General features: G+C 51.8%; 1 protein-coding gene across 1 annotated transcript; it reads right to left on the minus strand.

The window, feature by feature from the left end:
• Positions 1-401: 401 nt before the first annotated feature.
• Positions 402-10,183, minus strand: Pklr (pyruvate kinase L/R). Its single transcript, XM_052180079.1, has 11 exons — positions 10,004-10,183; positions 8,893-9,075; positions 5,183-5,274; positions 4,934-5,065; positions 4,605-4,791; positions 4,019-4,289; positions 3,716-3,866; positions 3,365-3,517; positions 3,113-3,279; positions 1,890-2,071; positions 402-1,270 (listed from the first exon to the last, which is right to left on the minus strand). Exons 1-11 carry the CDS (start codon positions 10,101-10,103, stop codon positions 1,164-1,166), a joined length of 1,725 nt encoding a protein of 574 aa, XP_052036039.1. The 5' UTR covers positions 10,104-10,183; the 3' UTR covers positions 402-1,163.
• Positions 10,184-13,258: the final 3,075 nt, after the last annotated feature.

Raw genomic sequence — 13,258 nt, forward strand, 5'->3', positions numbered from 1 at the left:
TCCCCACCTTCTGGTAGGCGGGCTGGGGACAGCAGACTGGGGACATCTTTGTGGTCCTTACACACTGCCAGCAGCAGCAGTATCAGCCTCTCCGGGTTGAGGGAGTGGAAAGAAGGCAGCAGGAGCACTGAGCACTGTTTTTCCTCATCTCGGTTTTGCTGTTGGTGCAGAAGAGGGGGGCCTCACCAGAGGGGGGCCTGGACATCCAAATCTAGGAGGGGTGGGCCAGCAGCCTGTCCACTCTCTCAAGGACAAGAATAATCCCCTGCCCACCCTCCCTGTCCCCCTTCAGAAGTACACTGTAGTATTGATGGGTGGGGCCAGGATCACACATCTCCTTGGGTGGGAGGTTCTGGGATTCTTGGCCTATTGGAGTTGTTTTTATAATTGCACCTAAACAGTTGGGTTTAAAAGAAAAGATTCATTTTTGCTTTTGATCTGTATGTGGGAACAAGGTGGTTGTGGAAGAATTTCTGGATCACCTGACCCAGCAGCTCAGTGGGCAGGAGACCAGCCAGATTAATGGCTTGTAAGCTCAGCTCCATGGTTTGTGGAGTCGGTAAGAAAATAAGACTACCTAAAGTCCAGCTGGTCGCTCATGCCTGTGGTCCTACCCTTAGGAGGCTCAGGCAGGAGGATTTCTAGGAGTTTGAGGCCAGCCAGAGCTATACAGAGAGACCTTGTATTTAAAAAAAAAAAAAAAAGCCAGCCTGGCTTAGTTCTCTCCAGCACCCATCTACCCCAGCCATCCCTAAAGCGTGGAGCTGGGCCTTGAAGGAGTACTGTGCCCTGACTTGAGGCCATCAGGATACGCCACTTTGCTAGGGAACTGGTCCTGAGAGTTCTATCAGAGGACAGAGTGTTTTAAAATAATGGCAATTGGAAAAGATCACCATGTTTTCACTCCCCCCGTTCTAATGATCGGGACCCGGGAGGAATCGAATTAACCAGCTGGGCTGGGATTAAAGGCTCAGGGCATCTTAGAGTCCAGCTGAGCGGATCGAGACAGGGATATACAATTGATGCTGCTGGGTGGCCAGTGTATAATTGGACACAGACATTCGGGGCCTGTGTGAAGCACCAGGATGGCAGATGTCGGACTGTGGGAGGGGTGCGGGTTGAAAGAAATGGGGCGCAACTAGGTCAGAAAGGGGAGAGGCGTTTCAGGAGATGCTCAGCACCCGCATAATGTTGGTAAAGCCGGAGCCAGGTCTCCAGCCTGTCACCACAATCACCAGATCACCAACACGGAGGAAGCCACGGAGCTTTCCTGGTGGGGAAAAAGGTGACAGTCATTGAAGAAGCTAGGTCAGCCATCTCCACCCACCACCTCAAGGCCACCTATCCTATAGGGGAAAAGGAAATTGAGGCCGTGGGTTGAGGGATGTGTGTGTGGAAGAATGCTGTGTACTGATTTTAAACAGTAAGCCTTTGCACCTATGTGGGATGAGGACAAGTGTGGCCATGACAACTATAAATTTAGTTCCAGTTGGGCAGTGGTGGCGCACGCCTTTAATCCCAGCACTTGGGAGGCAGAGGCAGACGGATTTCTGAGTTCAAGGCCAGCCTCGTCTACAGAGTGAGTTCCAGGACAGCCAGGACTACAGAGAAACCCTATCTCCAAAAACTAAAAGAAAAAAAGTTTAGTCTCAGCTCTCCTGGCTTTGTGCCCCACCCCCCTTGCTCCTCTGTCCTACTAGGTTGTGGACAGCAGCAGAGACTTCTCAGGGTTCCGGTTCTCCCTCCTTTCCTCTCAGCTTACCCTCTCTGCTTAGAGTCCAAGACACTTCCATCTTAGTGATTCCTAGAAAACTCTTGGACCAGTGAGGACAGGCGGAACTTTGGAGTCAGGGTAAGGAGACAGGCAGGGAGCAGAGGGCACGGCTCACCGCTTTCAATGCCAAACTGGACTCTTCGATCCACATCATCCGCCCAGACGGCCTCTGGAGGCTCACGGTAGAGCAAGGGGAAGACTCCTCGGGACAGGTGCACCTGTCGGGCAGCCTGGGCAGAGCGAGTCACAGCGATGACAGCGGCCCGAGGTCGGTAGCGAGACAGAAGCTGAGCTGAGCTGTATGAGGAAGAGCAGGCTAGCTCAGAGCGTTGACCCAAGAAACAAGAGTTTGAATTATGGTAAGCTATTCTTCTCTGATCTTTGTCTTTCTCACTAAGAATTAAGGACACCCACCATGCTGCAGAGATGGCTTAGCTATTAAGAACACATGCTGGGTTAAGTTTTCAGCACCAATACAGCAGCTAACAATGGTTTTTAAGTCCAGTCTCAGGGGCCCTAACGCCCTCTCCTGGCCTCCACTGGCACCAGAGGTACAAATGGTGCTCAGACATACAAGCAGACAAAATGTCAATCCATATTAAAAAATAATACTAATGAGGTAAATGTAAAACCTGGGCTAGAGAGATGGCTCAGTCCTAAGAGCTCTCCTTGCTCTTTGAGAGACCCGCGCTGGCTCCAACCACCCACATCAAAGCCCTAACAACTGCCTGGAGCTCCACCTCCAGAGGGGCCAACATCCTCTTCTGGCCCCGGGGCCGGACGTGCACACATAAAAATAATAACAAGCCGGGCGTGGTGGCGCACGCCTGTGATCCCAGCACTCGGGAGGCAGAGGCAGGTGGATTTCTGAGTTTGAGGCCAGCCTGGTCTACAGAGTGAGTTCCAGGACAGCCAGGGCTACACAGAGAAACCCTGTCTCGAAAAAGCAAAAGCAAAAGAAAAGAAAAGAAAACTCACACAGACCCACGGAGCCAGGAGTGGCTTGTGAGGCCCCAGCAAGTTACTTAGGGTCTCACTGCTAAGTTTGAGAGAAAAATCCTCAGCTCTCAGGCTTATTGGGCTCTTCAGCAACACCTCAGCCCGGTGAAGACTTGTCAGTACCAGTTCTTCAAGCCCTAAGGCACGGTGCTTAGGTCATCACCTGCTGGGTCCCAGGAGCTCACTGACTGGCTGCAGCCCTGGAGCTCCCAAGCTCTAGAGCGCCCAAGAGCCGCCTCTCCTGGCCATCTCTTTTCTTGCCCTAAAGCAATACTTTTTTTAATCACCCAGAGTGTCAGCCGCCCCTGCCCAAAGCCCTGTTTCCAGTACATTTCTCACCGGCCAGTCTTGGTCAGTACAATGATGGCTGCCGCACAGCACTTGAAGGAAGCCTCCACGGCTCCAATTGCAGTGACTTCAGTTGGGTCACGGCTCAGCGGCGCTGCCCGGCGTAGCTCCTCAAACAACTGGCGGTGGTACACAGCAGCCTCCGCCTCCCGAGCAATCTGCAGATCCGGTTGAGTGGAGTCATTGGGGTTCCAGAGGGGTCTGTGTCCCTGGCCCACCAGCTTTCCATGACAGAGGTCCTACCGCATGCTGCATCTTTACGGCCTCCACAGGGAAACTGCCCTTGGCGGTCTCCCCAGACAGCATGATACAGTCAGCCCCATCCAACACGGCATTGGCCACATCGCTCGTCTCCGCCCGAGTTGGTCGAGCCTTAGTGATCATGCTCTCCAACATCTGAATGACACATAGGGATGTCAAGACTGTAGAAGTCAGATTCTGACTGGGGACCCTGCCCACTCTTATTTCTCTGGCACCTGCATGGAGACCCCAAAAGTTCATGTCATTGTCATTTGTGACCAGACAGCAGACAGCAGCATATCTAAGGTCACTCAGCACCCTCAAAGCCCAGCCCAAGGTTCATTCACTCCAGACCTGTGTGGCACACACGACGGGCTTGCCGGCCAGGTTGCAGCGTCCAATCATCATCTTCTGAGCCAAGAAAACCTTCTCTGCCGGGATCTCGATGCCCAGGTCACCCCGTGCCACCATGATGCCATCACTTACTTCTAGAATTTCATCAAACCTGGGTAGTTGGAGGAATCCAGGCTAGGGCAGAGCCGGGAGATGCCGGGAACTAGCATGCAGACGAGGGGCAAAGGGATACAGGGGCTGCCAGGACCAAAGACCAAGGGCAAAGGGATACAGGGGCTGCTGGGACCAAAGACCAAGCCTCACTTCTTCACGCCTTCATGGTTCTCGATTTTGCTGATAATTTTGATGCCCTGTCCTTCTGGCCCCAGGGCATCCCGGACTGCCACCACGTCACTGGCTTTCCGTACAAAGGAGGCAAAGACGATGTCCACACTGTGTTCCACCCCGAAGCGCAGATCCAAAAGATCTTGCTCAGACAGCCCAGGCAGGTCCACCTCTGCGTTTGGCAGGTTCACACCCTTCCTGCTGCCCAAGATGCCACCGTGCTCCACTTCGGTCACCAGTCCCTCGGGGCCTGCGGGTGTAGACAGAGCCAGTGTCTGTCAAGGCTGAGCCGGGGATATAGGCGTGGCAGAAGGGACTCTTAAGCTCGGATCCTCAAGAAATCTGGGACTTCTGAGCCCTTTACCGCACCCCACACATATCAACAAAAGGCATCAAATGTCCAGCCCCCAACCCATGGTGACAGCAGGGACCACTAGGACAGGTGGGGAAGCAGACACCCCTAGGGGAAGGTGTGGGTGATCTAGAGCAGACAGAACATAGAAACCAAACGAAGAGAAGGTGCCCTGTTGAGAGTGCTTCATAAGGTCAGGGAGCATTTCTTTACCGATTTTCCGCACCACTAAGGAGATGAGCCCGTCGTCAATGTAGATGCGGCCCCCCACTGCAACGACCCGGGTGATATTGTGGTAGTCCACCCACACCGTCTTTGCATCGCACCTTGTCTGGAACTTTGGATCCACAGTCACCAGCACCTGTGAACCCTTCACGATTTCCACCTCTGACTCTGGACCCTGGACGGGGGTGGGGCAGGTAGATAGGCCTGAGTTTCGCATCTGGGCCCTGACCAGCGTTGATCAGCGCTGACCCTCTCTCCCATGCCAGGGCTCGCGCACTCCTCCTGGCCTCAGACGGCGCAGACCCGAGGCTTCTCACCCCCTGCAGGACTCCGGTGCGTATCTCGGGTCCCTTGGTGTCCAGGGCGATGGCCACAGGCCTGTAGCTGAGTGGGGAGGTTGCAAAGCTCTCAGCCGCCTCCCGGATGTTGGCGATGGACTGTGCATGGTACTAGTAGTGAGAGAGAGAGAGGGGAGAGAGGAGAGAGAGAACAAAACTGGGATTATAAGGCAAAGTGGCCAGGCCCTGGGGAATTCTCCAGCTCCACCCTCCTGACTTCCCCCGCACCTCATGGGAGCCGTGGGAGAAGTTGAGTCGTGCAATATTCATCCCTGCCTTGATCATCTCCTTGAGGCGCTCCACAGAGCGTGAGGCTGGGCCTGGAACCAGAGAGCCCACTAAGACGGTCTTCCCAAACCTGACGGGAGAGACACCCCCACCCAGGAGTCCTTCGAAGTTCCTCCACTCACAAACTCTTTTCGCCCACTCCAACCAGTATACACCCCCTTGGGAAGGCAGTTCACGGGATGTCTAATCTCAGCCAGGATTTAGGTACTTTTGTTAGCAAGTGCCCTGACATTAAGTGCCACACTGTGGAGGTTACTGCAGTCTCCATCCTCTTAGGCCTGCTGCTGGCTCTCCCCTCTGTCCTCTTAGGCCTGCAGCGGCCAGCAGCGGCCTTTGAAGGGCGCTCCTCCTTCCCCTCCTCTCCCCCGCCCCCTCTTGGGCTGCTCTGGAGATGGGGCCCAGTAAGCACTCTAGCGCCTAGCCACAGTCCATTCTCCACCCTTCTTCCTGTCAGTCCTTCCTTCTGAGACAGGGTCTCCTGTAACTCAGGCTAGCCTTGGTTTTGCTCTGTTTCTGAGGATAACCTTGGCTTGGTTCTCCTGTCCTCCCCTCCTCTGTGTGCTGGCGTTAAGGGTGCTCTGCTATGCCCAATTTATGCAGCACTAGGGACCAAGCACAGAGAACAGGGCTTCATGCAAACTAGGCAGCACTCTGTCAGCTCACCTACGTACCCACCCTCCTTCTCCTTGAAACGGTCTCACACAGCCTAGGCTGGACTGAATCCCTTTTATTTTATTTTATTTTTTAGTGGTCAGAATCCACCATGCGGGTTTCAGGGATTAAACTCAGGTCATCAGTTTCCATGACAAGGTTTTATCTGCTGAGCCATGAGTGTGGGGACTGGTATATGTGTGTGATGTGTGTGCGTGTATGTATGTGTGTGCATGTACAGTGTGTGTGCTGTGTATGTGTGCATGTGTAGTATGTGTGTAATGTGAGTGGTGTGTGTATGGTGTATGCATGTGTGATGTATGAGGGGTATGTGCGTATGTGTGTGGTATTGTGTGTGTATGGTGTATATGTGTGAAATGTGTATGTGTGGTATATGTGTGTATGTGTGAGTGGTATGTATATTGTATATGTATGTTGTGTGTGTGTGTGGTATATATGTAGTGTATGTGCAGGATGTGTGTATGTGTAGTACAAGTGTGTGATCTATGAGTGGTGTGTGTACATGTGTGTGTATGCGTGTGTGTGTGTGTGTGTGTGTGTGTGTGTGTATGTGTGTGTGTGTGTGTGTATGTGTGTATGTGTGTGTGTGATGCATGCATATTAGGTGTGTTGTGGTGTGTGTCTGTGTGGTCCTCAGCTCTTTTTATTTCTACCTTTACCCCTCTGTGATCCCAACTGTCCTCATACTCAGAAGGCCATCTGTGTGTAGATGACACCTTTCCTTTTTCTTATTTATTTTTGAGATAGGGTCTCTGTTTAGCCCATGTTGGCCTCGAATTTACAACAGTCATTAGCTCTCAGGTCACAGTGGCTGGGTGGTAAGAAGTGGAACATTCTACAGGCATTGTTTGAAGGTGGAGCCATGGGAATTTCCTGGTAGACCCCATGAGTCACACGCTCCACATCCAAGGACAAGAGTTAGGAGAGTGGTGGAGATGTAAAATGGGAATCAGTAGCTGGGCGGTGGCGGTGGTGGCAGCACACACCTTTAATCCTAGCACTCTGGAGGCTGAGGCATGCAAATCTCTGAGTTCAAGACCAGCCTGGTCTACAGAATAGTTCCAGGACAGCCAGGGCTACATGGGAGAAACTCTGTTTTGAATGAATGAATGAATGAATGAATAGGAATCAGTGAGTGTGGCTCATGTCTGTAATTTCCACACTATAGAAGCTGAGCCCTGCCCTCGCCTCATTCAGCACCTCATGTTCATCTGTCACCTCAGCAATGGAGAACTGAGGCAGGAGAGTGAAGAGTTACAGTAGTCTAGCCTGGGGTACAGGGCATGAGAGGCAGAATAGTGAAGAGTTACAGTAGTCTAGCCTGGGGTACAGGGCATGAGAAGCAGAATAGTGAAGAGTTACAGTAGTCTAGTCTGGGGAGGGCAAGAGACCCTCCATCAACAAGCTGAAAAGCCCAAAAGAAAAGAAAAACCAGAGCACCCAGGTGCAGTGGGACAAGGCTGCAACCCCCTCGCGGAGGCTGAGGCAGGTAAGGCCACAGGTAGAGAGGCAGCCAGGGCCAGGCTTCCTTCGGATCTGGGCACTGGCACGGAGCTCTTCCTCCTGCTTCCTCGCTGTCTTCTTCTTTGTTTTTTCCTCTTCCTCCTCCCTCTGTTCCTCCTCCTCCTTCATTTATTTATTTTTTATTTTCAGACTGACCTCAAACTTGATTCCCTAAACCTCTGGCCCTCTTGCCTGCACTGCCCAGTGCTGGTATTACAGACATGTTCCAGACCACAGCTTTATGTGATTTCTGGAGCTTCATTCCGGGAAGGGAAACCCTCTACCAACTAGCTACATCCCCAGTTGCACTTTTGTGATTTTGTTGTCATAGTTGTTTTTTGTTTGTTTGTTTGTTCTCAGCTAGCCTCAACTGAGAAATCCGCCTGCCTCTGTCTCCCAAGTGCTGGGATTACAGACGTGCACCACCACCGCCCGGCCCCATAGTTGTTTTTTTGAGACAGGATTTCATGTTGTAGCCCCAGCTGGCCTCAACCTCTTAGCAATCCTCCGTCCTAGGCATTCAGAGTGTGGGGTGACCTGGGAGCCCAGCACCTTGTCCCAAGCTCCCCGTTCAGGAACACCGCCTTCCTCCTGCTCACTCTGACCATTCATGCTCCTGACGACCCCTCTCCTTAGACTTTCTAACATGCTGGGGTAGCTGGGGTTTTTTGTTTTTGTTTTTTGTTTTTTGTTTTGTTTTGTTTGTCTTTTTGAAACAAGGTTTTATGTAGCTCTGGCTATCTTAGAACTCACTATGTAGACCAGGCTAGCCTCAAACTCATAGAGATCCTGATCCAGATCCACTTGCCTCTGCTTCCAAACTGCTGGGATTAAAAGCTTGGGCCGCCACACCTGACTCTGAATTAGAACATTTTAATAAATTATTGCTTAGTATTTATTGTCCCATAGACTGACTGCCCTTACTTGTTTATTTCCTGGTCTACCCCCAATTCCAAACCTTGTCTTCCAGGTACTTAACAAGCACTTGTTAAGCTAGGTGTGGTATCACATACCTATGACCTCACCAGGCTAAGATGGTATAATATGGGCTATAAAATAAGCTTGAAAGTGCCCAAGGCTAGCTACCTGAGACCCTGTCTCAAAGACCCAGCCTCAAATGGAACAAGGTGGTGCAAGCCTTTAATCCCAGCCCAGCACGCAGGAGGCAAAGGTTGGTGGATTTCTGAATTTGAGGCCTGCCTGTCCAACAGCCAGAGCTACAACATAGAAAGACCCTGTCTCAAAAAAAAGCATGTATGTATATATATATATATATATATATATATATATATATATATATATATGCAAATAAAAAACAATACAAAACAAAACCCAACCCCACAGCCATCTGCAAATCTCACAAGTATTTGTTGAATGAATGACCAAGGCAAAGATAGAAAAGTGAGGAGACACCTGAGCCATGCAGATGGGTGCCCCGGTGGCTTCCCCCGGGTGGCAGGCTTGGGTGGTCTTACCGATGGTGGCGATGATGCTGGTGCTTCGGGCGGCTACCGGCTCTGAGTCAATGTCCAGAAGGCAGAGGTGTTCCAGAAAGGTGTCTGCCATAGCTGCGGGCAGTTGTTGTTGCTGGAAGAAGGCAGTGCCCAGCTCCTGGGTCAACTGAGCCACACTGGCACGCCGCAGGTATCCTGCTGGCCCTGTGGTAGATGGGGAATCAGGATCTTGCACAGACACCAGCCTGGCCCCCATGGGCTTCCTGCCAGTGAGCCCTGTGAACACTCAGGCCTCCAGTTCGTGTGAGGCCTTCCTTCAAGCTGAGTATCACACACATTACTTTCTTTAGTCTCCAGGGTCCTGTGGAGCAGGCTGTTACCAGTGCTCTATCCCAACTTTACAAGTAAGGAAAGAAAATATGTGGTCCGAGAAAAATGCATCCTCCAAGGAAGATGATTCAAATCTAGGTCTAGCTCCAAGCTTAGTCCAGATCCTGGCTACAGAGACCCTCCCCCAGCCCGCCCCCTGCAGACCATTCAGCCCCAGCGCTCCCAGAGGCCTCTTTCAAGCCCGCATCTCATTATCTAGGCCTGGAATCACTAAGTTACTTTTCCTAATTTTCTTGTTTACTTCCATAAAGCTCCAGGCAACTCTCTGGCTTGCCCTCTCCCCTCCGCTCCCCTGCCCTCCCCCGGGCGGAGGGTGTGTGTGTGTGGGGGATCCTGTAGCTTGACCCAGCCCAGCTCAGTAGAGCACCCTGTTTAGAAGCACCTTCCATTCTGCTACGTACCTGCTGTCTGTGTCTGAGGGTCTGCTTTATACACTGCCTTTGTCAGTGGGATGGGACCTGGCTCAGAAGAGCTCAGTCCTGGTTAAAGTGTAACCAGCTAGCATCTCTCTTGCCAATGTACACTCGGGGCCAGAGTCCAGGAACCACGGGAGTGCCCCGTGGTATCCATGCTGCTGGACTCCCTTTGGCCTGTCTGCAGAGCCTGGATCAAAGGCTCCATCAGGTCTGTATTTGACAGAGGTGAGGCTGGAAAGGACGTCCTTCCCCCAAGGCCTCCACCCCCAATGCCAATTCTACCCTAATTCTCCTCTCGGTTCAGTGGCGTCCCTTCCTCTTCTTACCTCCTGGAGCCCCACTTAAGGCAGACTTTGCTAAGTCTTTTTGGGACTTAAAGATCCATGGCCAGAGCTGCTGGGGTAGAGCGTTCTCTTGGACAGACATGCTTCCAAAGCGTGGGGCTGGGGCTGCGAGAACCAGAGACTGGGAGGAGAGAGCGGGCCCTAACTGCTGGTCTTATCTGCGGGAGCCAGAGAATAGAAAAGAGACGCACCCAGTAGGCAGCCCCACCCCACACAGTCCCTTCCCCAGGACTGCCCCCACCACTTCCCTCCCCTAGGTCGTCCGTTTCTTTTTCCTGATCAATTGTTGGTCCGTTCACACTGTTGGTGTACCGGCTTCAGTAGAGAGGCTGGCTGATCGGCAGTGATACAGTCCCTTCCTCTTTGTATTTTATTGACGAGAATCTTAGGTATATTCTCAGAGCCAGAGCTTGAAGGTGGGGCCTAGATTGTGGGAAAGAGGGAGGAACCCTGTGAGAGTTAAAAGCTAGAGGGTATCTCAGTTTCTCACACATATTCCTCTGCAAATCCAAACACAAAACAATGAACAATTCTAGGCACTAATTAATAAACTTGGTTAGGTTGTCGTTGACCAACCACATTGATAAACACACGGAAGCCTGAGCACAGGGGAGTTCTTCAGCCATCATGGGGACATCGTCCCCAGTTCACTCTTGACCAAGGCACCAGGGAGAGTGATCTTGCCTTGCTGACCACCATGAGGGTACACTGCAGTCCTGCTGGCAAAATTCCCTATAACCACCCCCAAGGGTCCACCTGGCGCTTACTGCTTTCTTTCGAATCCCACAAGGCCCTCTGCTGGGGATTCTCGTGACCCCGCTCTTAGGTGACTTTGCAAGCTCAGCAAAGTTGACAGAGCAGTGGGGTTTTCTGGGAAGGCTTCTGTGGCGTTCTCACTGTGACACTGGCCAGTGACAGACCTGGAGGACACAGTGGGAGTCAAGCAGATGGGACCTCTCCCATCTGTGGATGTTAGTATAGCAGGGATGGGGGGGGAGGGGAGACAGACTACTAGCCAATAAATAAATGCTTTAAACTGCATAAGGGCTGTCGGGGATGGCTCATAGCACTGGGGCAGAGTGGCCGGGTGGAGCAGTGATGTATCTTAGATACCTCTCAAATAAGGTGAGGCTTTCTTTGATGTGATTCTACTTAAGCTATTAAGAATGAGAAGGTACTTGGGAGGCAGAGGCAGGCTGATTTCTGAGTATGAGGCCAGCCTGGTCTACACAGAGAAACCCTGTCTCAAAAAACAAAACAAAGCCAGGCAGTGGTGGTGCATGCCTGTAATCCCAGCACTCTGGGAGGCAGAGGCAGGCAGATTTCTGAGTTCAAGGCCAGCCTGGTCTACAGAGTGAGTTCCAGGACAGTCAGGGTTATGCAGAGAAACCCTGTCTCGGAAAAAAAAAACAAAAAACAAAAAACAAATCCCAAAAAACCAAACCAAACAAACAAACAAAAAAACCCCACAAAGAATGAGAAGGAACAAGTAAGGGTAGAGGGAACAGTTTTCTGTAGGTCAAATATATCCCATAACTCTGAGGAAGAAAAAGCTTTTTGTGTAAGAGAAGCTGGGTGGGGGTGTGGCCTTGGTAAGGCTGAGCAGCTACTGCAATGGCTGCCTGGGACTTAACACAACTTAGGTTTGAGGCAGTTGGAGCTGATGGATGGGCTAGGTTATGGATTCGGAAGACACAGGTGAGCCTTGGGAGTTGATCAGGGTGGGAGGTGACAGGTTAGCCTGAGTGGCACTGTGGGGAGGGAGAAGTCTGTGAGATGTGTTTGAAGAAAGGCAGACAGAGCAGAACGACTGGGGAGCTGTGCTGTAAAGGCTTTCAGCGCTTGGAGGGCAGCATGGACATGTCTGGCTTTGCTCTGGACTCAAAGGCCCCGTCTACCCGCCCTCACAGAACCAGCACTGAGGTACCACAGGCAGGAGGAAGTCATCTTTCTCTGAGGCTAACCTTTGAAGATGTGACAGTTAATTCTGTAACACCCTGTATTCCTGGGATAGGGGAGCAAAGGGCTTTTCTGGGGAGGTGAGACGTAAGGTTTCGGGCTGGGTGGGGTCTCCAGTGGACTCTGACCTCCTTCAGAGGTCACAAAGGCCAACCAGGTCTAGGTGGGCCTTCTTTTGAGCCAAAGGATTAGGGAGGAGCTGAAGGCAGAGGGGGCACAGAGGGCTTCTCAAGGGGCCCCTGATATGACCCCAGCGGGTGGGAGGAGAGGAGAGCCTGTCGCCCACTGAGAGAAGTGTAGAAATAGGTTTAGGGTGGCGAACTCAAGGCTTTGGCCAGGCTGTGTCTGAGGTGGCAGTTAATCATTACAATCCAAAGCTGACAGCTACACAAGCTCTTGCTTTTCTGTCATGACAGGAGCACCTAGGGACCCGAGGAGGGTGTTCCGTGCATCCGGGGCTGCTCCGGACCCTGACCCTGGCCCCTTCTTCTTTGATTTGGGCCAAGGAGCCAAAGGTTTGTCCTTGGCTTCTACAGAGTTTGGCCAGTGGAGAACAGATAGCGCCCATGGGAGCCGAGGAGAGGAGGACGCTGTGCACGTGCTCCTACCAAGGACACCCTCTGTCCAGATTTTCGGAACTACCCAATGCCCAGCCTTTTGGGGTAATGACTTCACAGCGGCTATCCTTGGCTGGTGCCCTGGAATTTACTAATCCTGCTGTCCATGTCTCTGCCGATAATCTTGTTTTCAAAATTATCCCTTTAGTTTGAGGGAATACTCCATTTCCCAGAGGAGCTGAGTCCCAAGCTGAAAGTTATCTGCAGAGACAGTGAGGTTCTTGAGCCTGACCTGACACCAGCAGATTGCATTCCTAGCCTCTGGGGACTTCTGTGGAGGGAAAGGAGAAGTTGCAGACTGGTTGTAAACCAGAGTCAGAGAGGAGGAAGGTGGTGTTCTTAGTGGGAATTGAGCATGGGGTTTCTGGGGTGTCTGCAATTAGAGTATAGAACAACTCATCAGTAGAGAGGATACGGCAGCTTCCAAGGACTGGGGACCCGAGCCTCACGCCTGCCGTCAGGCACTGTCACTGGACTGTCAGTTTGGTCAATATTGTTTTCCATATTTAAGTTTTACTCTGATTCTGAATTCCTATCTCTCCTGTCAGGCAGAGAATTCCATCGCTTTTCTCGGGCCTCTCCTCACCCAGATGCAAGCTCTCAGGCTCTCCAGTCTCTCTAGAGGCCACCACATCTGCGAATCATTGATACCTTTAGGTCA

Source organism: Apodemus sylvaticus, chromosome 4 (assembly GCF_947179515.1).
Source record: "Apodemus sylvaticus chromosome 4, mApoSyl1.1, whole genome shotgun sequence".
Taxonomy (NCBI): domain Eukaryota; kingdom Metazoa; phylum Chordata; class Mammalia; order Rodentia; family Muridae; genus Apodemus; species Apodemus sylvaticus.